This window comes from Charadrius vociferus, unplaced genomic scaffold, assembly GCF_000708025.1.
Source record: "Charadrius vociferus isolate BGI_N301 unplaced genomic scaffold, ASM70802v2 scaffold51, whole genome shotgun sequence".
Classification (NCBI taxonomy): domain Eukaryota; kingdom Metazoa; phylum Chordata; class Aves; order Charadriiformes; family Charadriidae; genus Charadrius; species Charadrius vociferus.
The window spans coordinates 3,757,584-3,785,033 of NW_009646939.1; the positions used below are offsets into that span (position 1 = coordinate 3,757,584).

At 40.9% G+C, this 27,450-nt stretch overlaps 2 protein-coding genes across 2 annotated transcripts in view; one reads left to right on the plus strand and one right to left on the minus strand.

The window, feature by feature from the left end:
* Positions 1-1,196: 1,196 nt before the first annotated feature.
* CCR4 (chemokine (C-C motif) receptor 4) lies at positions 1,197-2,273 on the plus strand. Its single transcript, XM_009894991.1, has one exon. It carries the CDS (start codon positions 1,197-1,199, stop codon positions 2,271-2,273), a length of 1,077 nt encoding a protein of 358 aa, XP_009893293.1.
* Positions 2,274-20,290: 18,017 nt separating this feature from the next.
* GLB1 (galactosidase, beta 1) overlaps positions 20,291-27,450 on the minus strand; it is a 34,012-nt gene continuing 26,852 nt past the window's right edge. Inside the window, exons 15-16 of the mRNA XM_009895032.1 lie at positions 25,086-25,325; positions 20,291-20,575 (exon numbers count right to left, since the gene is read on the minus strand). Of these exons, the coding sequence (XP_009893334.1) occupies positions 20,315-20,575; positions 25,086-25,325 (501 nt within the window). The 3' untranslated portion in view covers positions 20,291-20,314. The remainder of the gene's footprint in view (positions 20,576-25,085; positions 25,326-27,450) is intronic.

Here is a 27,450-nt window from a genome sequence, read left to right on the forward strand (position 1 = left end):
TGTATCATGTACACTCATCATGTATGACTGTGATGCTTTTTCATTTACCTTCTGTTGCTGTTCAGGTAATTTTTAAAGCAGTTTTAAGAACTCCTGCATCTTCAGAAGTAGGTGTATGTGTGTTATGTGAGCGTGTGTTTTCAGTTTTAAATATATAAGTATATTATGCTGAACCTAGATTAGATTCAGGTATGTCTAGGTGCAGTTGTTGCAAAGCTGTCATCTCTAGACCACTCGTGTCAAACAGTTTTGTCCCTGTGACTTGTAATTCTGATTAAATTCCTCTCTATGTATAATGCAACAGAACTATAGGCTGGAGAGGTGTCACGCCTCGGACCACACACAGTCAGGGTCAGGTTAATGATAGTCAACGTTCGTTGTTATGTAGCAGCAATGTACAGTGCAAAGGCAAATAAAGCAATGATACTCACTTTTCTTCTGCTTTCCATGCATAAAAATAAGGACAAAGGGGAAGGACATAACTCAGGGTTAGAAAAATTCTGGTATGTTAGGCTAAAATAATGACACTTGCTGTGATGTAAACGCACACAGTAATACAACAGCAATATGTTTGCACTGTGCCCAAGTTACTCACCTCAAGGTAACATCACTTAAAACTCTGTCTCTGCCTATTAGAAAAGACCATACATACAAAAATGACAAATTCCTGTTATTGATTTAGCCAGTGAAGACAGCACTTGCTGAAAACTCGTGTCATCTTTCAGTAAGCATAATTTCATTAGAAGGAAGAGTCAGATGCATTTTTGTTACTGTCTTCTTAACAGTGATGTTTGCCTGATTGGAAAGGTGGGTGAAATCCTGAACTGCTATGAATAGTGGCTTTGCTTTTTACTTTATTCCACACAGGAATTATCCCTCTCTGATTTGATGTCTGTGGTCCATAGCTTTCATTCCTATTTGCTTTCCTCTCCGCCATTTGAACAGTGCTCTATGTGCTTGACATTCACGTTGCACAATGTTGCACGGACTAAGCACGTGCATGTTAATTTTGTGAGTGTGCATACACATCCCGTAATGCTTAAGAAGTGTTTGAGAACCTTTAATGAGAAGTGTGCTGGAACTGCAAGTTAGTCATTGCTAGTGATTCAGGCCTGTGGAGTAACCACACGGTCTTCACGGACTGAAACTCACTGACATTTTTATATTCTTTCCTTCTCAGGAACCGGGGAAAAAACATGAGTTCTTCAAGTACAGAGTCCTCTGAAGTTGAAATCTCAACCTTCTACGACTATTATGATAATTATAATGATGCTCCAAAACCATGCAGTAAGGAAAGCGTCAAGAGGTTTGCAGCCTCCTTCCTACCTGTCCTATATACCCTAGTATTCCTGGTTGGACTCACAGGAAACATTCTGGTCATTGTGGTCCTCTTAAAATACAAAAGGCTGAAGAGCATGACTGATGTGTACCTACTAAACCTCGCCATCTCAGATCTGCTCTTTGTTTTATCCTTGCCGTTCTGGTCTTATTTCACAATAGACCAATGGGTTTTTGGAACTCCCTGGTGTAAAATAATTTCATGGATCTACCTGGTTGGGTTTTACAGTGGGATATTTTTTATTATGCTTATGAGCATAGACAGATACCTTGCAATTGTTCGTGCAGTGTTTTCCTTGAAAGCAAGGACTGCCTTCCATGGCTTGATTACTAGCTTTGTTGTATGGCTAGTAGCTCTCTCAGCCTCAGTTCCAGAACTTGTATTTAGAGAATCTTTTAATGAACATAATTATACTACCTGCAAGCTGAGATATCAAAGCAATTTCACGACATGGAAACTTTTTTCCACTTTGGAAATCAACATTTTAGGGCTCCTAATCCCTTTTATAGTTATGACATTTTGCTACTCCATGATCATTAAAACATTAGTTCACTGTAGAAATGAGAAAAAGAATAAGGCTGTGAGGATGATCTTTGCTGTCATGATCATGTTTTTCTTCTTTTGGACCCCCTACAACATTGTTATTTTCTTACAACTGCTGGAAATCACGGGAGTCATTAGAGACTGCCAAATGAGCAGGAATCTGGACTATGCTTTCCAGGTAACAGAAATCCTTGGCCTTTTTCACTGTTGCCTCAATCCAGTCATCTACTTCTTCATGGGGGAAAAATTTAAGAAGTACGTGAAGATGCTCTTTAAGAACTGGCGGTTACCTGGAGATATTTGCAAGTGGTGTGGAGTTCACATCACTTACCACACTGAATCTACCAATTCATTCCACACTCAATCTACAGGGGATCAAGACGCTCTGTAATGTCTTTCAGACCAACCACTGAAGTTGCCAGCAAGCAAACTGACAAAAGCAGGAACTTTGAAAAGCTAAGCAAATGCACATGCATTTAAGAATAAACTAGTGCCGGATAATTACTTACTTCAGCTTCGATTTCTGCCTCTAGATTTTCTGAATATTATGACAGAAGGTGTCCTAGATGTGAAACGAGGGAGATGGACGTGCAAGTTTTATCTGCTGCGATTACAAATCACTGCTCAGATGCAACAGCAGCCTCAGCTCTCCACAAAGCACTCTGCCGTGCTGCTTCATTTTCACCAGCATCAGGATGGAGGTTGGCCTGCATGGAGGGGCAAAGCAGAGACAACTGCTTGTAATCAGCATGTGCATGTGGAAAATATATTCATTTATTCAAGAAGGATGGTTATTACTATATTTTTTTATTCCACAGTTAATCTGTGTAGGACTTGTTCATTCTGACTCTTAGCAAGCTATTAACAGTACCTGCTACTCTTAAATGTTTCATCTCAGGGAGAGGATACACCCTCTGTCATTACGAAAAAGGACACAAAGTACATTCTTTATATGCACAAAGACGCAAAGCAAATGCATTACATTGTGTTATAGACACGTTTTCTCTTAGGTATCCACGTTGCCACATATGCGTATGTGTAGGTGTATATACATAGAGACATTTTGAATTACTTCTTCACTGTAATTCAGGATAGCAATTCTGTATGTTAATTAACATAGAAAATGTTTAAAGTATTTTTGAATAAAAGTGTTTTAAAACACGTATTTTCCAGCATGTGTGAATAAATTTGAAGCATCTTGGTTAAAAGTATATATTTTAAAGAGAAAGTCCTTTGTCCCAAAATTGCTTAACCCCGAGACTCAGTTTTCATTCATTGGAGATGTATCTAGCAAAACAAAAGAAAGTAAAATCAGAGATTGCGTAGAAATGGTCTGTCATAACTTAAAAACCACACAAAGAATCCTAGCATTTGATAACAGCAAAATGCGAAGAGTATGATGCCCCAGTAGCCGCTCACAGATCTACACGATACTAATCAGAGATCTGGAACAGGAAGGAAACTCACACAGCAATGTTTAGATTTTGGCACAAAAATAATTTTTAAAAGAGGCAAAAATCAGTAATGTGGTAGCAGATAAAGAGTTGAAAAATACATATTGGAAGATATTTCTGGTGTGTCTTTTTCTGGGTGACAACCATTCAGAAGGAAGACTTATTTTTTTTTTAGGTTGTCAATAACAAAGCACCTGCTCAGCATTCGGGCATGGCTGCAAAGAGCAGGCAAGACGTTAAAACGCATCAGGAAAGGGCTGGAGAAGAAATGTAAAAATATTGTAGGGCCATTGTTCTCATCACCCTAAATAAGAAACGTAAGTGGAAGCTCACCTCCGTGTGACCTCTCTCATGATACAAGATTGAAAATAAAAAGAAGCAGGCGTAAATACTCGTGCACGCACATATCCACCATAATTAGTTTTGGGAATGCATTGCCATTAGCAGTTCGCTGAGGCTGACAAGTGAGGATCTGCACTAACGCAGATAATGAGAATAGCTGTGGAAGACATTACTTGCAGTAAGAAAGTGTCTTCCTTCCCAAGAAAGAGACTATAAATTCTTGCCACTCAAAACCTTACAAGCTGCTGAGTAAATCAGTTAGGGAAAAACTGCTGCAAAGGGTGGGTTACGCCATCCATTACCTATTTTGAAAAGGAAGAGGATGACAAACTGCAAGTGTCAGGTGCTTCAGAGTCTCACAGATGTCACTGAACCCAATAATATGTCACTCCCAAGCCGGCACAGCACATTGTCCTCACAGATGAAATACTGATGGCGTGGGCACTGTGAACTGCTGAGCTATTCATCAGTCAAGTGCACAGACTAACCTGGAAGCCAGACAGCACACCGCAGTTATTTTTTTCTTGGTCCTCCTCTGTGATCCTTCTAGTCAGTAAGAATAAATGAGTCCTTTTGAGAAACCTTGCTTTCCAGACTAGGGGAAGAGCCGCCTGTTGCTGGCCTGGCAAAAATGATGGTCAGCAAGCCAAAAGCAAGTTGTAAGCTCTTGACGACCATGAGGTAAGACAGATTTAGGGCTAAGAGTGGTGTTGAAGAATGCCACCGAGACGGCCAGCAGCTCTCAGGCTGGTCCAGCTCTGGGCAGACACCCTGTGGTGGGGGAGGACAACAAATCTGCTCATGTGTGGAATTAACAGGCCGCACCCAGCGGCTGTGCAGCATTGCCATAAATGGAGCTTGCGTAAAGCCCCTTTTCCACACAAAACTCAAAGATGCTTCACATCGCTGCTCGGCTTTGTGCCCCACAGCCTGTGCAAATATGCCTTTGGTGCCGCCAGATCTCCCCGCCGGTGAACGTTGTTCTTCTTTCTCTGCCCGAATTACCTCTTCCAATCCTTCCAGTAATATGCACAGCTACTCAATGTGTGTGCTGGATGAACAACCAAGCTGAAAGTTGTGCTCTGCGCAGGTTTGCTGAATTGGGTGCAAGAGGGAGGTCACCTTTAAGTGACGGGCTCAGGAATCCAGGTCCTGGGACTGGAGCTCACCAACCCTGGGTGGCTTTGTCCTCTCTGTCACCCGGAACAAACCTTCCTCCCCCATGTACCAAGCTACAGTCGAGAGCTTTGAAATCTACTGATCAGAAAGGATGAGGTAATTGTATTAATACAGATAAAAATAAATCAGGGATTTTCAAAATGTCAGTTGACCAAAGGTGTCATTTTAGCTGAACAATAGTTTCCAAGCAATGAATGATGGTATGTACAGACCTACTGAACCATGAAAGAGAATGGATAGACATTTGAGTGAAGCAAAGCTGACTCATTCCTAAACCCACATTTTTACATTGGGGTTCCTCGGAAGGCCAGCCTCTTCAGTTGCACTAAGCAGCCATGGGAAGGTAGACGAGGGGACAAATCAGCCTAATTATATTAAATATAAATAAGGATGAAAAGGTAAAAAGAAGTTGGTTAGTTTGTTTTCATACAGCACTTAGACCACCGCAGTCAATCCCTAAACATAAAGCTAAATGACACGCTTTTACTCTGGAAGACGTCTTTATCCCTTTTGTTTGTGCAGAAGCAGCAATATGGTTGGCAGCCTCCTCCCAATCTGTTCCTCTCAGTCTGAGAGCTAGCCCTGAAAAGAAAGTAAGGAATTGCCATTCTGCTTCCTACACTATTACTGCTTGCCACTGTCCTACCACCAGCTCTGCACACCTGGTCTGGCAGAGAGTGCAGTTCAACAGACGCTACAGTGCTCCTGTTACCAGGATGCTTCCAGTCTAAAACTGCCAACAGGGATATACACTCACACGTTTTCCTCCAGGAGCTCTTAATGGTTTCCAGTTTTATGCAACATCTCTCTCTTAACACAGCCAGAAACCAACCTCCCTGCCGTGGTATGCACTGGGCTGGCCACTAAAATGAACGATAGATGCTCTCTAACTTCTCTCCCAAGTAAGAAAAGAATGAGAGAAGGAGAGACGAATTTAAAAGAAACCAAGCTACTTTGGTATGAAATATAATACAACGAAATATTATTAATAACATAATAAAAGAAAATATAATAATATTCATGTGAAAATAATGAAATATATATAATATATACAAAACTGTATCGAGCTCCCAGAACGACAATCGTATCACCAGAAGGCACAGGGAAAGTCCCAGACTGGACTCAGCAAAGGACAGGAACCGAACTCAGGAACTGGATTCAGGAACACACGGATCAGGATAAAAGGCAGAAGAACAGACAGAGTTCTCCACAGACACCGGCCATTACAGAAAGAGGCTGACTCCTTTGATCCCTCAGCTTTCATACTGTTCATGAGGCAGACAGGATAGAATATCCTGTTGGTGAGTTTTGGGTCACCTGTCCTGCCCGCTCCTCCCCACAGGTGGGACCTCTCTACGCTTTTCTGCTTCTGACCCTCCAGCGGGACATAAAACAAAGTTAGCTGGCCACGGGTGTTATAGCAATAAGTATAAGCAGGAGCCTCTCTGCATACCGTTCCTTGGTATTAATTATAAGCATCACGTCTTACCTCTGCGAGGAGCCGACACTGTCTGAAAAATATGCCACTAATTTCAGATATTTAATTTAGTTAGAAGAGGCATAGCTGAAAAGTAAAATTACTGAACAGAAAATTGGTTCTGTTTTACCTCAAACCAGGACACTCATCAACTCTCATCTCTCATGCAAATATCTCAATTTGGCTTGATTTACAGTTAGAAACCAAGCGCCATTTAGTAATGTCAATCAAAGTGAGCATTAAAATGCTGCTTAAGGTGACGCCTACAGAGCTCAACAGGACTTGGGTAATCCAGGCATAAAAGAAGCTTTTAAGCAGGAGACTGGAAATGAAGAGTCAATATAACTGTGGTGAGATTTCAAGCATTTGCATAACTGATATGACCATTCCAAGGTGATGTAGTACTAGTTGTATCTGCAGTCATCTTACTGTAACACAGCAATGATGTATGCAGGTGCCATGGACAGTCATGGATAAATCACTCCTAATGGAGCCAGGCACTATCAATGAAGAGACACCAAGTTAGATGCTTCCAGGATTATTTTCTTTTTCACAGTCATTCAGCAGCAACATCCATCAGAAAAATCAACAAAATCCCATCTTACGGGACAGTCATGGAGCCAAAGACACTTCTCACAGAAATAAGGCTCAAAAGTGGAAAACCCCTTTGCCTATTCCAGCCAGCAAAATCCAAGTCCTCTGCCAGCTCCTTGATGGAGCACTGGCATCACTGACCAATGCTCCTGTTCTTTTTCCCTTGGCAGAGCATATCCCTCACATGCTCGGCTCAAAAGAAGACTACTCACACGTCACACTCAGGCTTTTGTCTTAATTTATTTCTGATCCTCCTTTGAACTCTCAGAAATGGTAGCGTATGATATCTCTACTGAAAAGAGTAATTAATGTCTTCTCTTCTGCATCACTGGCCACTTGACCTTGTTTTTAAAAAGTTGCTGTCTTCTAGCTAGGGGAGCTGAGGCACGGAGCAAGAGCTCAGACACTATGACCACAATGCACATTTTTGGCAGAATCTCAGGGTCCTCCTAGCTCTCCTCGGGGAGGATTCACATTCCAGCTTGGTGAGGGGAACTCCAGGTAAGAGCCGTCTACACCGTGCTCTTTCTGGTAGTCAAATCTGAAATGGGCCAGCCAGGAAAGTGTCCATCTGGATCCAGGTTCTGTGAGGACCACCACAGGTTAGTGTGAAGGGTATGTGGAGGCCAGTGGATGAAGATGACCAACCACTGCCACCTTCCAATAAAAGATGTTTTTCATTGGTGCATATAACAGAGGGTGTTACGCGTCTTAAAACACCAGAGAGACGGGATTCCTGTTTGCAGGTGACGGAAAGAGAAAAAAATTCATCCTCTGTACAAATGCAGCCCAAATACATGATTGATCAGTGCATCATACTCCTTTAGGTTTTGTGGTGGTGTTCTGTTGTTTGGGTTTGTTGTTTTTTTTGGTTTTTTTTTTCATTCCAAGTAGTCATCTCGGAAAGGCTGAAGTTTCTCTGGGTTTTAGTTTCTTGTTTCAGAGTAACAGCATGCATTCAGCATATGTAGCTCAGTAACTGCACACTGCAAGCTGCTTATGATTTCAGGTGTTGCAAAATAAAAACTACTAAGGCACTACAAATTTTTTACAATTCCAAGAAGATGTTGGTTTCCTTGCTTTTGCTCTTAACGACTATAGCAAGTAATCGAGAATCTGATCTGCAAGAATCTGATCTGTTTCCACAGATATGAAACCCTCATAAAAGGTACTCTCGGTGCTGCTAGCAACCTGTAAGACAACAAAGACTGAACGGAGACTGACATCACCAGACCCACTCCTCTGCTCAAAAGAGGCCAGTGACATTTGATCAGCATTTTCTGAGAAGCTCCAAGCAGCCAAGTTCAAGAAGAGACTTTTGTACCTGGGACAGTGATTGGAACAACAAGTGGACATCAATACCTGAAAAGCATATTTGTCTCTTTTGCACAGGGACTTTGCTCTCCTTAAAATATCTCCACAGAAGTATCGCGGTTTGGGCAGACAGACTGAAGAGAGGATCCCTCCCTGACTTTTAACCTGCCGCCATCACACACAAATAGAAAGAGCAGTAACAGCTAGTAGTAACACAAAAATACAAAAGTATCTTAATCAAAGTGAAAAAAGACCACAACAGATCTCTGTACTTGCTCATAACTGGTAAACTGAAATTTGACCACAAGTAAGACCATGACCGCAGACTTGAGTGACTTGTCTTTTCCGCTACCAAAGTATGTGGGAAAGGTGTAAAAAGCACATAGAGAAGAAAGAGAAGGATGGCTTTTCCTGTTGCTTATGCCCTTGTTGCTCATTCACAAGCACCAGGAATGGACAGAAAATAAGGCTGGCAGATTGCAAGGAACACCAACGTTGTCTGCAGGCCCTGCAGAGAAACTGTGCTGAGAAGCTGCAGAGCACAGGTCTGCCCTTGCTATCAAAAATCTTGTTTACGCTTTCTAGAAGAGTGAAACCCATAGCACAAGGTGACACACAAAAACCTGCAATGCTACAGAGAATGGCCTGAAGAGTTTACAAAAGGAACAAAAAAGAAAGTTTGGATTTAGGCCGTTTTCTCCTCAGTTCTGCTTCACCAACCCAGCCTTGCATAACACAGGTCAGTACTTGCTTCCTTTCCTCAGAAATATTAGGGAACCCCCAAAATCCCCATGGGGGCTCCTATCTACTCCTGGCTTTTTGCATGAATGCGTATGCCGCAGCCTCCTCTCCCACAGTCACATGGAGCTGAAAGTAAATCCATTCATTTCCTCGCCAGCTTAAGCTCACGTTCTCCACACGCAGCGGTCACGCAAGTAGGATGTCTGTCTGGTGTCTACACTGGCAGAGCATTTTGTGTTTGAAGAGGAAGCTTCATGAAAATCTGAACACAGGAGAGAACAGATTTTTGGTGGCAGCTGCATTGGCTAGTGATCAACACCTTTTAACCTGACGCTATTGTTTGCATTTTGTTTCAGCTTCAAATTAAAACTCTTTTAGAGTAAGCACCGCCTATTTTTCAACATTGTTGAAATAAAGTTTTTCATTATTTCTGCTCTGAATTCCTATTAAAATTTTTGTTCTGATGGGGAAATAATTTCAAAAGTCCTCATGTAACAAGAAATTGTAGAAGGCACTCATAGATTTGTCTTATTCAACACATTTTTTTTGTTAACTTCATTGAATAAATCTACTGCACTGCTTAATCAGTAGTTTATTCCACATACCTACAGGAATGTGCCAGAATTTAGAAAAAAAGCTAGCATTAGAAGCAAAATTTCAGTAAAGTGATGAATCTTACTACAGAAGACTACCAGACAGAAAAGGGTTTTCTTGTGATGTTTTTTTTTGTTAATTCTACTGACTTAGTTCATGAGAATTTGCCTAGCTTGCCTAGTTGCTTCTGTAGTGTAAAAACCTACAGTGTTTTATCACAATGGGATTATGTGAATAAGTTTAAAATGACCAAACCTCTAATTAGCATTTATGAAAGGTCAACTCTTCGATGACAATTATTTAACAATTTGTGTCAGGGACTGAAAAAGCAAAGGTCAGCGCTAGATATCCGAGATTCTGCAGAATTTTTCTTTTTGTTTTTTTGTTTGGGTTTTTTTTTTGGGGGGGTGGGGGGGGGTTTAACTCCATGAATGGGTTTCTACAGATGCAGGGTAACTACTAATTGTGTCATAAACAGAAAAAAACCCTCACCTTTTCTATAAGGTAATTCAACAATAAAAAACTCAGTCATAATCAGATAGGACTGAATGAAGCCTGGATTTTTCAGGTCTCATGCCCAATTCATGAACTGTTATCCCAACATAAACCACAGGGTAATGTATAGGGTTCCAGGTTCCTGGAAAAATGGAAAGAGAGCCCTAGAAATGTCAACTACTTGAACAGAAATAGCTGTAGAAAAGCTGATACTCCCTAGCAATGGAGCAAATAAGGTAGCTCATATTAATGTTTATTTTAGTGATACCTCCTAACAAAATCTGCCATGTTTTCTCAACCTGAGGCCACAAGATCCCACAAAGTTACTGCTTTGGCAAAAGCAAAACAAAACACAGTGGGGAAAAAAAAAAAATCCTTCACAGCAAAAGCCACATCTGCCTGCTTAGTGAATGGCACAAGCTAGATGTGCCTACTCCAACAAGAGCAGCAGCTGAGGACCAGGTACGTGAGACCTCGTACAGACCCACCAGCCAGACGAGCCCTTTGAACGGAAGGGCGCTTCTCTTTTGGGACAGCAAATGCAGAGAGTCCCACGCAAACAGACAGCGGTGCACAGGGGCAGAACGCAACTACTCAACTGGCCCAGTTCATGCCAACAACACTTGTGCTTAGGGAAAAAAACAAAACAAACCATTTTATTACCTGCAGCTTACTGGATGGCGTCCACTGTCTGCTCTGGCTTCCTTATCGTATTGAGCCACAGACTTAAAGCAGGCAGAAGTAGCCCAAGCATGTCCATCAGTACCTGTCTGCCAGAGTTGATACACCCAAAAGAGATTGTAGCAGCCTTATCCTTTACTTCTCCCTGAAGAAAAACACACACAACAGCAAACCAAAAAAAAAAAAAACCAACCCAAACCCAAAAAAGGCCTTTTTTAAGGTTGTTTTCAGCCTCGCCAGAGATCTCAGTCAATTCCACTCATGCATCTCCTACGTGGAAATCAAGACACTGCCCTCCTTTGTAAAACAAGGCATTTTGCAGATGAGAAGTACTACAACAAAACTAAGAATTTATTATTATAGAGACAAAAATCTGTGTATTTATTGCTAGATTTCTTGCCTTGTCTCAAGATGTCAAGAACCATGTGTACTCTTTTACTCATAGCCCAAAAAGTTTCATCTCTTTCCACAGAAGATGAAAATAACTTCATAACGCATTATTCTAAAAAAAGGCTTTGGTTTTGAGCAATTTCTTCCTAACACTTCTCAGTCAACGGGGGATTGTTGTCCTGAATCATGAAGGTTTGCAGACAAAACCCCTACCCCTTTTAGACTTGCTTGCCCGATTTACTTCATATTTTGACATTTGTAATCAGCAGGGGGTTTTACCAATTTGCATGAACACACTAAAACAGGTAGCAGGAAAGAACTAAGTACTTCATAAGAACAGGAACATTCTTTCCAAGTCAAACCAGCATCACATTTTCGCATCAGAAGGCATACAGTCCGACAATAAATGAGTAAGCCCCAAAATCAAAATACACTATGGAGCACAGACCAAGTTTGTTAAAAGAGGGCTGATGCTTTCAAATAATCTCAATTGCTGTACACTAGATTGCATTGCAGAGCATGAGCTGTAGAGTCCAGGGTTTTGGTTTTTTTTTTTTGCAAACTGAGTCATGGTGAGCAAGAAGCTGAATCAGCAAAGCTGAGTCTCTTCTACTGAAAAGACTTCAAAAGCACTGAAATTCCAGCTCAACTTAGTCAGAAAAAAAGACTTCGCCTGAAAGTTTCAGGTGCTGAAACTCAGAAAGAGACGATCAGAGACGCTCACCTTGAAAAGAGGGTACAGAGCTAGATGGACCTTAGTCCACTTAGGACCTTAGTTTATTCTTACATGAAAAAATACACTTTTATTAAATGAGAAAAAGAAAACAATATAAGCTGAGCTCTGAGTGTTTTTGAAGCCCTCAGGCTATGAGAGAAAAGCAGTCTCATGTGCTGCGCCAATGCAGCAAACCCTGGACAAACTCACTACACAGAGAAAGAAGAAACAGTGGGAATCCTTGAATGTTCCTTCACCCACCTTGCAGGACAAGTACAATAGTGTGGTTGTATTTCTGAAGAAGGTACTTGCTCACCAGAAACTGCAGTGAAACTAAACCAGGCATCATCTACCCTTATTATTTTGTGAACAACTGAGAACACGTGATGCATATCAAGGATTGTCAGAAAAAGCATAGTTTCTACTTTGAATTGCAAAGATAAAATGGAAGACAAGATGGTGATAAACAGTTGGGGAGCCAGTACCAGCAGAGCTACGGGTATCCACAACCTTGCAGTTAGGTGGATTTTTGTTAAGATTTGGATATCTTTTCCCTACTCTGCACACCCAGCCAGGGGAGCTGAATCTTCACTCCACCTCACCTCCTTTCTTTCATGTAAAATTTTCTTGTAGCTATAAAAATCTGAAAACTACAAAGCTCACCATCATTCACCTTTGCCAGTTCAAAGAGACACAAGGCCACAGCTGGCTGCTGCTGGCTGGAGGCACCAAAAGGGAAATTATTTTCTTTCCCCTCTCCACTGCCAACCTGCTTGGGTGTGAAAAAAGAAAAAAAAACAAAACAAACAAACAAAAAAACCCCAACCTGCTATTTACCTGACTCATTATTATGCTTTCCCCTCTGTCTTCACAAGGCTTCTCATCCAGATCATATTTTGTAACACCGAATATTCTTGTTCGCTTGTATCTGCATAGTGCTTAAACATCGCCTGTTTCAGCACCGTCTCTGTGAGTACAGTACAAAGGAGAAACAAACTTCATGCAAGTCAAGTATGCTACTACTGTAATCTCGTTTCAGTAACTTGGCACAGACTGGATTTTTCAGAATTAAAAAAAAAAAAAAAAGAAAAAAGCCTTTTGGGCAATTTCAGCATAGTTAGCTTCTACCCTTGCATCTGAATTACCGGCACCTTCTGTCCAAGCTGTCTTTATTTCCTAGGATGGGTGATCAAGATTAATTTTGGGGTGGTGGGCGGGGTGTGGTGTGTCCCTTTTTTTTTTTCCAGTAAAAGACATTAAGAGGAGTCCAAAATTTGGCTAATACTAAAACACGAACTGTCTTGGCATGAGACAGTTAAAATTAGAAAGCTCTAGGTTTTCTTCAACACCTCTGACGCCTGTGAGTCAAAGCAAAAAGACCTCAGAGGTTAGACTTGAAAAAGTAAAAAAAAGAGCTGCTTCAGCAGATACCAACCAGCAACAATTTTCTCCTATTTCAACACAAGCTAGGTGGAATCAGTGCTTTAAATAAAGTCACGTCTGCAGGTGTCTATGTTTGACTGTAGTCAAAAGACTTGCGTTGCTTTAACTTCAGCTTTTGAAGTGGATACTGCTCTGGATCAAAGTACCAAAAAGAGCAACACAGGAATGAACCGTAGCAGAAGTCACTGCTTTGACAAAATTTTGCAGGAAATCATGCTAACCCATCACAAGTTCAGTACTAGGTTCTCAGGTTTTTCAGCACACCAGATCTACCTATTCACGATTACTGCAAACCACATCCTAAAACTGAAGGGAAAAAAGTCAGAAAGCTTGAAAGAAGGTATGTAGAGTGCGTGCAGGATCCAGACCCATCTCTCAGACCCTAAAGTCTTCTGGGAAACCTCGCTGGTATAGCAGAGTGTTTCAACATCCAGAAATAAAATTTAACATGAAGGAGGCAAGAAAGGAGTGCAAATTTTCCTTCTGCGCAGCTTCTTTCTTATTCCACACGTGCCTGCTGTGAAAACAGCAACTACCACTTTCAATATACAGGAGAAAGTTTACAATCTAAAGCTCAGCAACAGACAGGGCATGAGGAAGGTTAAGAGTAAGCTAGCCATTTCTTTTCCTTCTTCTCCTCAACAATTTCACCAATGCTTCAGAAGGCTCCTTCACGCGTAGTGCAGGAACACATCCAGATATTGCAGCCACCACACACAACGCGCAGCTATTGACCTTCTCCCAAAGCAAATGCATTGGAGAGTGCTATTGCAGAAGTCCACAACCAGGGGAGAGCTCTGGCTAAATTTAGACTAGAGATCCATAAAGAGTGTTCATTCTGTGCACCTGACCAAGATTTGAGGGACTTGCCAGAAGAAACCTCTGAATGGGATTTGGAAGAAAGGCGAAAGGTATAAGCAAGCTGGAAGCAAAGGTATCTTTGGCCAGTTTGCAAACTAATGATGAACAGGTGGAAGGGGTGGAGATCAACTCTTCTTCAGACAACCAAAGACACATTGAAGGACATTTTTTTTAGTTTCTCTACACATAAGGCCTCCCTAGTATGAGAAGAAGAACCAGCAAGACTTAAAGAAGCATGAAACAGGGATCCGAGGAGTAATTTCTTAGCTATAGCATTAGAGGGATGACCAGCAATTGCTAGGCATTTCCCCGCATTGCGCTCAGATCTGTGCTCTCACCCACAACCACAGACAACACTGAAAATGCTCAGCTAATATTAGTATAGAAGCACGAAGTTGTGTTTTGGGTTTTGTTTGTTTTTTTTTTAAAAAAAAAAAGTATATCCACTTAGAAGGACTAGACACCCTTAACAGAAAAATCCTTTCAAACCATAGATACTGGCTACATTTTTCTGCTGAATTTGTACCAATATTCAACAGATCCACTACTTAACAGAGGCCCTTTCTGTTGGAGTTTCAAACTCAATTCCCAGTTCCATTAGTGAGCCTTTTTTTCCCCCCCTTGTCTACCAAAGAAAAAGAAAATTAAAAAGGCTAAGTTATGGTATTACAGATGTAAGCACATTACCAAAGTGCAAGATAGCGATCTTACCACGATGCTTACACTGAGTCTGCTATGAACGCATGCTGGGGTGTTTCATGAACAAGACTGTGCTGCCCATTACAACACTGCAGCGTTAAAAGTGGGACGTTCCTAAGACCCTGACTTTGAAGTCCTATCTACACTTGGCTCCTGAGGAACAGGTGTATGTGCTAAAGTCCAAAACAGGAATTCTTAAATATGTTGCCGATTCCTTGGCCACAAATACCATATATCCTGCTGAAAGGGGATTGTACCACCTAGGGCCTGAAACTAGCACTGGATCTGTGAAACATCTTGTAGGTAACACACACCTTCATGACTTGCCCCAAAGCTAGGGACTCTGGTTCACTACTCCCACCTTTGACACCATAACAAGCAACAGAAAATACCTTCTGAAAAGGGATTTTTAAACATACATACTTTATTCAGTAAAAGCATGACAAAGATCCCTATGACATCTTTTCCAACATTATTGCGTTCAGCCCTTTGCATCAAGTCTCAAAATCATCTCTTCCTGCCAGGTTTTGCCTTCTCATTGATGGAGAACCATTAAAGCAGACCTCATTCTGTAGCTTCCAGTTCCTTTTGTCGCACAATCTTCCAGCCAGGACCTCGAGGCTGGCTACCATGCTTTTAAGTCCTGGCCTGCAAGACAGCTTTCTTGCAACTCAGTCATTTCAAATAAAACTGCTGCAGAACCTGGGCCAGGTCATTCAGGACCTCATCACCCTTTCACATCCTTTCTGAGTGTTCTCTACGTTGCTCTGCTCCTCTTAAAACTTCTGTAAATCCAGTCCATCAGGGCAGTAAGAAGGTAACAGAGAGGGCACAAAACAGTTTCAGAGCACAAAGACATACTTCATGTTGGCTGTGGATAGAAAAACTGATCACTGGCTTACATACATCAACAAAGACTTCAGTTTGCTGTTGACAAGTTGACAAGTTTCCTAACAGTAAACACTAGAACAGCTTCCCTAGGGAAGTCTGATGTCTCCATCACAGGAAATGTTGAAGAACCGGTTGAGTAAATACATTAGGAATACTTTAGATACAGATAACATTGGCTTAGGGTAGAGAGGCATAGGGCTAGATCATCTGTCACAAACCTTTCATCTTTTATTACCTGTTAAAATGGTGTTTACAGTCTGGAAAAGATACATACAAGAAGAAATTAAAATGAAAATGTGGGGACTGCACATCAATCAGCGGTTCTTTTGGGAAGTTATGCTAGAGCATTTGCAAGCAAAAAAAAAAAAAAAAAAAAGGAAGATGAATGGTTGCAAAGCCATGTAACAGAAAAACATTCTCAAGTAGCTTCCTGCTGGTACAGAGACAATAACACCCAGTAAATAACTAAGCTGCCATCAGAGGCTCAGGTTAGGATCTGTCAGCACTGCGAGCTATTTGCTCAAATATGGATGGATTTCCATGAAGAACATCCTAGGAACCCTGTCAGAATATCCATTTTACACATATGGAGATGCTGCTGTTCCCAGTGATCTCAATATATCTGAAATGAGAATACAAGGGGACTGCAACAGTCCAGTCAGTCATCCAATTATATCAAAGAGACCAAATCCATCCAAAGAGAGTAGATTTCTTCCCTTTGCAGTCCAAACTTAAGTGTTTTGTTAACAGTTCACCTTCTCAGCCTGGATAATTCTGTATCATCGCCTCCAGAGCACACTGTTAAACACAGCATTCTTCAGTAATTGCCATTTCTGAACACCTGACACATTTGTCAGGTGGATAGTATTTGCTGTCCAGTCAGGAGGATTATTTCTAGAATCGTCTAGACTCATGTAAACATTCAAACTGTGCAAACCAAGGAGTATTTCATCAAAAAAAAAAATGCGAAAGAAAACCACAGGCACTGTGGACCCCCCAAAGAGATGGGAGAGCAGGGAGACAGGGAGAGCTGCCAGCACAGGAGAATTACAAAAGGCATTAAGAGTCTAAAAGGATATGGACAAGGTCAAGTCTCAAGTGATTCAGGGATTGTGAATCACAGAATATTATGAATATAAGGAAAAAGAGTAGTCTCATACACAGGTTAAGAAAGAGAATTCAACTATATACTGCACACTATTCACCAGTTCATGTTCACCTCATCCCAGGCAATCACATTTAAAAGGCCTTCATTCATGCATAGGCAGTATTACAGTCTAAGCTTACAAACCGCACTCCAGGGCTGGAAAAAAATATCTGTGCTAAGCTGAGCCCCTACAGCTACGCTCTAGGAGCAGATGGCAAATGGCACTCCCCTACAGAATTGCAAAGATCACACCTACCTTCCACATGGCACCAGTGTAAAATCTCCACTGCTCCGTACAGACCCATTCTGACTGAATACCAGGTTTGCGCTGGTCAGCTGACAGCGGAGAACACTGTGCCCATTATTCAGCTGCTGTGCCAGCAAACCACTTGCAAATTCCCGAGGACAGGCAGGAGGGAGCATTTGAGGAGCCACAATTTTAGCATTAGGAACATTCTTTCTTGCCGTGCTTTCAGGAGACAGCTGGCTCCAGAGAGACCATCCCACTGAGCTTCAGCATCTGGAACAGATCACACAGCTACATCGTAGATATTAACCAGGGGTCTGACAATGTTTTCACATCATGCCCCTCAAAACCAAATTAAAACTTGGTCAAGGTGAGCCAGCTAACTCATCACAGCCCCTTTTCTACGCATTTGGTCTTCAGTCAGGAGGTTTCCTTCCAATTTCATTTCCACCCCTGGACACAGATGATAGAACTACATTTGAGGATACGTTAAAATAACTGACTTGCTCAAGACTAAAAAGGAGCAAAATGCCATAGCTGTCCCATGCTGTATCACATACTCAGCCCCAGGAGGACTGCATGCCAAGGCTAGGAAACCTAGGGGAAGCCCCAGCCGCGTAGTAGCAGCAGTGGTGTGGGCACAGTGACCCAGTATGAGACATGGGCAGGGCAGAACACTCTCCTGCAGCGCCTACAGACACATCCTTGGGTAAAGCAGCAGCAAGTGGCAACAGGTTCTTTTTGGTAGCACCGTACTCTGAAGGCCCATGTCACAGAGGCCTACCTTCTGCATACTCAAATAAATACCACACCGCTTGGCAACCTCTAGCAGTGTTTTCATGCAGGTAGGTCAGAATTAGGAATCAGGGCCTCAACTTTCAGTTCCTTTCTGCAAACAAGAGATCACTTCACTGCAAGCAGAAAATACGCAGGTGTGTTAATAACGCTATCTAGAGCCCTACTTGAAAAACTTTAAGCCTGTTTTTTCTACTTTGTTCTTGTTAGTCTTACATCTAACCAGATGCGTGTTTGTAGTCCTTGATGCAAAGCCTTTCTGCTTGTAATATTACACAGAGTTACAGCAAAAAGTGAACTCTCATGGATTACACTACACTTTCACAAGTACAATGTAAAATGAAATGAAGTTAGAATGAGAGCCAGGAGTTCCACTCCCCTCATAGCACTAACTGCCAGAAAAATAAAAATACTCCTGGCTGTTAAAGCACTGAACTGTTGTAGGAATAATACCTAAATAGCACTGTCATTCTGCACACTTCAACCCACAATACCCACAACCGGTACGAAACTAATTCTGTTCCATTCCTTACTTTCAAGGCCTGGCTCTGAGGTAATTAATACTTCATAATAAACCAATTGCAGAGCACGTTCCAGGGTCTGCATAGAGATGGTGCCAAGAAAAAAAAAAACAAAAAACAAACAAATCTGGGGTCAAGGCAGATCACTTTATTCCAAGAATTAAGCGTATCAGGTACTGAACACACAGTACCCAGCCATTAGACTTTGCGTTTAAGGTGAGAATTTAAGAGTAGAAGCTCTCTGGCTCAGGTGAACCACATGCGTCTGGTTCGAAAGCCCATCAAACACAGGCGAAACACATAGCAGAGATGTAGATACTCAAGGGAGTGGTGCTCCTTTTCATTCCCTCCTCAGGTGACAGTAATAATCCTCATCAGCTGAGAAGAAAGAAGCTTTTGCACTGGCCATCTCAGAAAAGGGTGGCACCTCCGGGGTCCACACAGCCTATCACAACTACTTTGATTCACTTTACTTTGCACACATCTTAATAGCACAGAAAACAAATGAGACATCAACAAGAAGAACTCCTTGTCCATAGAGACTTTACAGCCTCATTTCACCCTTATACTGCAACTGCTCGTAAGTCTTCCTCATCCTTGTCTTCCTTCCCAAACAAACACAGGAAGGATTTAATCTTTAAAGAACCATTTTAATAATGTCAGACAAAAATCAAAGGAAGAAACCACAGATGACGAAAATAGTTGATTCCATCATCTGAATCTTTTGTTGTTTAAATCTCACCAAGGAGTTTGCATGATTGACATCAAACCCATAAGAATCAATAAGAAGACTCAGTCTGTTGCAGGAAGTCAGCTTTACTGACAGAGATTGTGCATCTTTCCAAATATCAGGCACTTAACAAAGATCACCAGTTTACTGGAAAAAAAAACAGATGTGAATTAATGACTAAAAAGAGAACTAAAATTCTTTAACTTAAAGCTTTCCATTTCCAAGGTGCTAGCCTATCAAAACCAGGTACTCCGGGCCCATTAGAGGGGAAAAAGAAAAAGTAAAAAAATAGGATCCATTAAAAGGAAAAGTGGCTCAGTTTAAGACTACATTCTGCAAGCAGGTTAATCAGAGGCTACGGTCCAACCAAAAGAGCCTAAATTTTATGTATGTCCTTGTACTTATCAACTTACTTAAAGTCTTCAAAGATAGCAGAAGGGAAGCAGTAAATTGGCTTTCCAAGAGGGGACAGATGCAGCCTACAAGGTCCCTCCACGTTACTGCTGTTTGGACCAGCTTGCATTTCAGTGCTCTCTTCCACAGTTCTTCTCACTGCCCCCAGGAGAAACCAATTGAAATTTTTCCAAGGTCACTTGCACAGAGTTGAAAAAAAATGAGGTCCGCCAACATAGGCAGTGAGCCCCTTCAGACTACTGATACTAACCAGATGATAAAAATCAACTGAAAGCATCTAGTCTCTTGGCAGCTCTGACTTACCAGTCCGCAGGAATAAACAGCAAGCTAGCAAGATTGTGCATCCCTTTTGTAGGCTCCTCTCCAGTCGCAAAACATGGTAAAAAGAAAAGCGTCAGAGGGTTCCTGTAATGTAAGCAGCCTACAAGGACTACATTTTCACGACTGACACAAACATTATCTTCCAGTTGAGTTCAATTTCAGTCCAAGGCAAGTTCTAAAGCTACAGCTTTTATTTTTCTTTTTTTTAAGAGAATTTCAGTATTTAACTCTGGCCGATTTTTTTTTTTTGTTTTAAAAATGGTCTTTGAAGAATTTAAAAAGTTGCCTCAGCTAAACAACTTACTGATTAACAGTCTTTAAAAAAGGGAAGTAGGGCTTGAGGGAAAGGGAAGCGAAGTGGTAGAAGATAAGAAAATACTCAAATCATTATAGATAGTTCAGCCATATGTCTCTAACAAAGAGTTGGGGGCCATCATTTTCATACTGTACAGTTGCATTGATATTAGGTTTGTCTACAAATTCTATCTCGCATGCCTGGGTGTTGCAAGGAGAACGCTCTAGCTCCAACACTGTTATGTTGTTTGCCACCGATGAAACAAGTATATTCCTTGGAACAAAAAGGGTCAACTGAGGACCACGGGCTGGCCAGAAGCGACCGAGATTAAAGCCATTGATCCAAATTTGCCCCTGTTAAGACAGAAAGAAAAAATAATGACATTTTAATAATTTGACAGAGATCAAATGATGAAATAGCTTTAAGCATAACGTTCTTCACACAGTAACTGAATTTCCTCCATCCTTCAGTTTGATAAAACATGATAGAAAATCTGTTCAAGAAAATGCTAATGACAGTCAAAAGAATTAAATTCCCTGATGAGTTAAAGCACTTATTAATATTTAAAACGAAACTGGTCAAATACTGCAGTCATTCCAAAAATGGCAATACTTAAGAAAACAGAATTGCAGGTTCCTGGCACTGAATTTTGCACCAAGTTCCAGACCAAAGCAAACCTGAAAACTGTATTTGCTTGAAGTTGATTTTTAAAAGGAAAAAGAAGGCACAAAAGAAAAAAGCATAATTTTGTTGTGGCTGTCTGTACAAGTGTAAGACTACATTATCTTGGTAGCGCCTTCATGTTGCACGATTCCATGAAAAAGATACAGCTTGTCTAAACTCTGGAAATTCAGATGTCTATTACACGTGTTATAGCTTAGTCAACAAAAGAACTTGTGAAATCACACTGCAAGAGTACTGTATTTTGTTGTAGTTACCTACAACCATTAAAATATTGGGGGGTCTCCAAACATTAATTTAAGTTCAATGAAACTGCGGTTAACTTGGCATACAAACTCTTTAAATTACTTTTTATTGTAGCCAGAACCACCAGTTCAAAATACTGTTCTAACATTATAAATACCTTACGTTCAAAAGATAAAACAAAATTGGGCAAGAGGAAAAAGCAGAAAGTCAAACCAGTCATTTATACACCTCAAAACAGACACATTGAAGTGACACGAATGCAGTTTTTTCCAAAAGTCTATAAATCCGTGAGTTGCAGAATGTTCCAGTAAACTGAAAGTGGACTCCTACGGAGTTGAGCTGAATTTTGGTTCATTAAACAAAACATAAGGGAGGATATACAGCTGATTTGGATAAATAATTTTCTTTTACTCCTCCTAAATGTCTTTTCAGTGTATGTAAGACAAGAGGTCAGCGGACAAGAAAAGGGATGGGAACATATAACTGCATCTGTGTTGTCCATCTTGCTTTGGCCTTTGGTAGAAGAAAAACAAACTAACTCAATAGCACTGACGTACACTGACAAAAATAATAAAACAGTTTGAATTGGTGGAAAGTAAGGACTTTTACTGCACTCCTGGTGGTTTCTAAAATTTTCTGGGATATCTGAAACCAAAATAACACTTTAAAAGGATTTACAGAAGCACAATTGTAATATAGTAAGTATTGCTGTTCAAGCTGTTTTAGAGCTATTTTTCTTGTGTTTTCTTCTTCAAGTACTTATGAAAATAGACTTTATGAAATTCACAAGAGAAATTTTATAATGAGTTGGTATTTGCAAATGCAAGTGAGTTATTTCAGCTCTGTATCCACTTCCGTGGTATAAGATTCCTATCTTGCACAGTTTTGCCAAGGTGCTAATAAACTTTGACCTCAAACTTTCCTTTTCTTTGATTTTTTTTTTTTTTTTAATCAAGTTTATCTTGCTTTGTAACTTGCTTTTGCTATATTAAAAGGCAAGAGAATAGCTATCTATTCAAGCTCACTACTCTGCTTCTGTGGTAGTTTTAGAAGAAAACATGACGTTAATGCAACTGCCACACACACAATATGAATTAGTGAGTGTACCCACCAGACAGTAGCCTGCCTACTACAGAGTGACTGTAACCCCGGAGGAAGTAGGAGTTTACCGCAGGAATCAACTGCATTAGAGGTCTAATGCAGGAGGCACAATCAGACAGGTCTCTGTTTCTGTTCTTAATCAGTCATTGATTGTAAGTTCATAGCTTTATTGAAAAAAATGAGTTAATTTCTCAATTCCAAACTGTTCTTATTAAAACTGCAGTTTCTAAAGACTGCACACTCAAGAACTTGTGTGCCCTAACCCAGCAAATCATGACAGTATACACACTACCGATAAATATGCCCTAGACAAAATAAAGGAGGGGGATCTTTGCCTTCAGTAACAAGATTTACTTTACTGGGGTCAGCAACTACAACCCATGATTCCACAGAAATCAAGAACAGTCCTGACTCCAAATCCTCTTTTCTGTTGAAGCAAAAAAAAGTCTGATAAATGTAACTATATTCAGGGGCATGTACGCTTAAGGGCATTGTGCTTCCTCAAGCAAGGGTGGAGTAAGTTTTATTAATAGTGAAGGGTTTAAAAACCACCGAAGGCAACTGAGCTACAACATAGGTCATGATTGTTAACGCTGCACCCTTCTTCCAGACTGTCTAGCATGTCATATTCCTCGTCTTAATGTGAAAAGGCAGGATCATCATTAGAATGATATGTTTTCTTGCTAAGTGTTGTTTCCATGGTTTTCCAACTACTCAGACAGGTGGGGTTTTATTAAAAGTCTTTATTAATAAAGTCCCTCTCCACACCTTGGCACCAGCAATTTACACAGTGCCATTTAATGAATTAAGGTCGAGATCCAGTGGGACCTAAGTGGAATTTAAACCCTTATGACCCTCTGCCTTAAAGGCATTTGCTCATGTGGAATTCACAGCTTCTACACCCAGTATCACCTCAATCTTATTACTCCTGGGTATCTTATTTAAAACTTTGGTCCAATCCACGTAAAACTTGAAGGATCAATTCAATAGCCCTACTTACAGTTTGACTTGGATCTCTTCACCTTGACTGCTTTAGAGGGTATACAAAATACAGAAAACAGAGGTTTCTATGTTCAATAGATCAGAGGAAAAGATTCCCACTGGTACATGAGAACTCTTGGGCTCATTTGCAATTTCAAAGATGAGTTTGCCAACAGGCAGGTATGGTCACCTCACTTCCTGAAGAAGACATGTTTCATTGGATCACAAAATTTACTGCAAAAGTAAATGTTCCTGTGCAAAGAGCTATTTTTGGATTTTATTCAGTGATTGTGTAAGATATACACATATATAGGAACAGGGACTAAGTCAGACTTCCTCATCCAAGCTGAGTGCCAGCAATGAACCACGGTTTTCTGCATATTGGGAAGCACTCTAATGACTATAATATTGTAGATAGATCACCAGGAACTCCTCCTCCTACTCTATTTTAATAGCAGTAAACTAATTGTTTCAGAAAGGAATAATTTTGCTACCTAACACTATCACAGGCACTTCCTTGAAGCCAGGACTTAAATGCTTAGGCTTCCAAGAGAAGCGGCACTTCAGCACACACATTCTGCTCTCTGTGCCTCCCACCAGCTAGTTGAGCTGGTCCTCACCCATCCTGCATGTTGGCTGTTCCAAACACAGTACTGTGAAAACACCCTCTTTGCTGCTCCAGCTACGCTCCTGCCCCATGAGAAGTTCCCATTAACAGAGATCTGCCAAACAGCTTCTCATGGCAGCGGCTCTCTGATCCATTCAGGCCAGTAACCTCCAGAAGACAAGCAGTAACATCTTCCGTGCATTGGATCTGTATCTATGAGCACAACACCAGCAGTCGAGTCCAGCACACTCTATGCTTTGTAACAGGATCCATAATTCTTCACACAACACCACAAATGTGTTCTTAATTACTTTTAATCAATCAGTATAACCAGGAAAGCGTCCTGTAGCATCTCACTTCCTCCAGGATAAAAAATTATTTTATCTCAAGGCATGTAATTCACTCCCTCCCTCCACAAAGCTGCTTCTGCTCCACATCTGCTCCATCTGCACATCTGCTTCTGCTCCATCCTATGCTCCAGAGGACAAGTCTTACGAGGAACGACTGAGGGAACTGGGGTTGTTTAGCCTGGAGAAGAAGAGGCTGAGGGGAGACCTTATCACCCTCTGAAACTACCGGAAAGGAGGTTGTAGGGAGGTGGGGGATGACCTCTACTCCCTAGTGACAAGTGATAGGACGAGAGGAAATAGGTTCAAGTTAAGTCAGATGAGGTTTAGATTAGATATTAGGAAAAAAATTTTCACTGAAAGGGTTATTAAACATTGGAATAGGCTGCCCAGGGAGGTGGTGGATTCGCCATCCCTGGAGGTGTTTAAGAAAAGGGTAGATGTGGTACTCGGGGACATGGTTTAAAAGTGTTTTTGTCAGGGTAGGTTAATGGTTGGACTTGATTTTAAAGGTCCCTTCCAACCTCAGCAATTCTATGACTCTACGATTCTATCTCAAGACAAAAACACCGAATACAATGAAATGCAGCACTTCTGAAAAGCCTGGCAGTTCATCTTTCCCACTGTTGGAAAAAAATAGGTTTGGGGTTTTTTTTGTGATGGTTCACTTTCTAGACCAATATCATGTATCTTTTGTATACATTTCCCTTCTCTTAATGGTTACTCTCCAGATTTACTTAAAGCAAGGAATCCATTTCCTAGTCATTTAAATATATTTGAGACACCCCACCACTACAACCAACTTCTACCGCTCCAAGAGAGGTGGACTTTGATTGTTCATAGAAGCCTCAGTAGCTTTCTGAGGGGACTTTACAGCAGTTTTTACAGCAATAGTTGTACCTTTGTCCAGCCAGGAAACCTGACATAGGTGTCTTGAGGCAAGTCTGGAATCCCTCCAGGAATTGAAAGTCTACCAGTGTAAAAAGTAGGTGCTTCATAATTCATCGGATTGCCAACAGATCTCTCTGGTCGGTCAAGGTGGCCATCAATGTCATGGTTCACTGCTCCATCTATGTCCAGAGGATAGATTTCCCATTCAACAAGTATATCTTGATCAAGAGTTAAATTTGAAACTAGACCCTAAGAGGAGATAAAAAATAACAACAAAAGACCACTAAAACATAACATATTTAGCTTCATGTTATTGAAGTTACTCGGCTGCAACCATAGAACCGTCACGAATAAAAACTGAATCCAAGTACTTGCAACAGCTGCCAATCTGTGTACGAGAAAAACAAGCATCTGGTCTTCACCAAGTTATATGCTTTGCTTAGGAATAAACGGTTTCATTTATTCTCTGTGAAAGGTCTGTTCCTCTTCAAAGTTTTGAGCTTTCACCGATGCCCAAGTTTTTTTTCAAACTTTTTTCCCGTAACTGTGAAAATTTCTGTTTTGCTTGATTCCAAAACCTGGGGCTTAATGCTTTTTCTGCTTTTTATTTAAGTAGTGTATGTTTGAGATACCATCATGAGATCTGGTAACACTGAGTCACTAACCCAAGACATTAACCTGCACAATAGCAGAGAAAGCAGTATTTACTTCCTATCAATCTACAGCTAACATACAGTATCACAAAATCAGGGCACAGGCTTTGTGACCCTGATTCAGTGAAACACTTAAAGCTTACAGTCAGCTTCAAGCCCACAGAGTCCTGTTTCTATGGAACCATCTGTGCAGCACACCAGGGTACTTGCACAATGAATGCAAACACAAGGTAAGCTCATGACTTAAGAAGAGCAAAAGGAACATTAAGTTACCCCTACACACATCCTAATTTTGTTATAATAATAGTTTTTAAAGTTGTGTTTCAGCACAATGCAAGGGGTTGATTTTAAAGCAATGCTGCTACATGCATGTAATCGCTTGAATAGACCCTGTAGAGAAGCTGTTTTTCAGTGCAACTTAACTTCTGTTGCAAACACTGCATGTCAAACAGGAACAAGCAAAACCACATTTTCAATGGCCTGATACCATGTCATGTGTCTGTTCTGATGTCTAATGAGCACTGCACTGACTCCATAAGCTTCATCATCAGTACAGGCACCAATTGGTTTTCTCTTCCTTTACCTAGATGCCCACTTTACAGAAGAGGAACTTATTTTTCTTGTATCAAACCAAAATATCTGCACAGAGTTAAGAGGCAAAACTTTTCTATACAACCTAGACTTTACCATCCAGCAATCAATTGAAGTAATGCAACATAACTTTAGCCCAAACTTTCTAACCTGCTTCCCTAAGCCCATCTTTAGGCACTATGAATGGTGTGATTTTCCATGTGAGATGAAGTGCCTACTAAGCATTCTTACTTTGGTCTGCATAAGAATCCATATTCAACAGTCCAGATATGGATATAAATTTTCCAAGTAAAACAAAGACATAGGTGGCAGTGATTATGTGAAAAAAAAAAATATAGAAAAAACAGAAACCACACTCTTCCTTCCTTTGTGTCCTTCAACAACAACACTTAGATCAGCAGGATGTTTTAAAACTAAAACCCTTTTAAGACTCCTTCCCAAAAGCTAAATGACTAGTTCCATTTCAAGCTCAAAAATGTGATACAAAAAAACAGCCAAGCAAAACCCAGCAAAGCTACCTTATTCGCTTAAAAATGCGAGGCTTCACAAGGAACGAACCTCTTCCCTTAAAGTCACTTTTGGAAGCACAAAATACCTAAAACCCAAGGTTACTCCCAGTTTTCAAAATCAACACAAGACAGCATGAGGGAAGGATTATATGGGAAGAAGCAACGTACGTTTTCCAAAATTACCTCTTCTACACAGAAGGATCCTGGTTTTAGAGGATTGTTCTCCCAAAGTACGTGTCTACTAAACTTGCTTTCACTCTTAAGGTTGAAACCCTGGTATAAGTGTGAATTTCGGCTCAACCACAGCAACATTGAGCACCTCCCTAATCCAACCTCTCACCTTCTATTCTGTTACGTCAATTTAGCACTAAGCACACAGGTTCCTTATCACCCGGCCTGTTATTAAATAAATGCAACATTTCTGCTGCCTCTACATGAAGGCAAAACATTGGGGAACTAGCTTCCCTCTCTTGCCACTCTGATGAAAGCAAGTTACCTTGACAAGACAATATAAACAGTTGGCACTCCTGCTGCCAACTGAATTTATATGCCACAAGGACAGAAAACCCTCAGTTGCTGATGCTTCTAATTCAGAGGCTTTCATACATCCCAGAAGTTCCC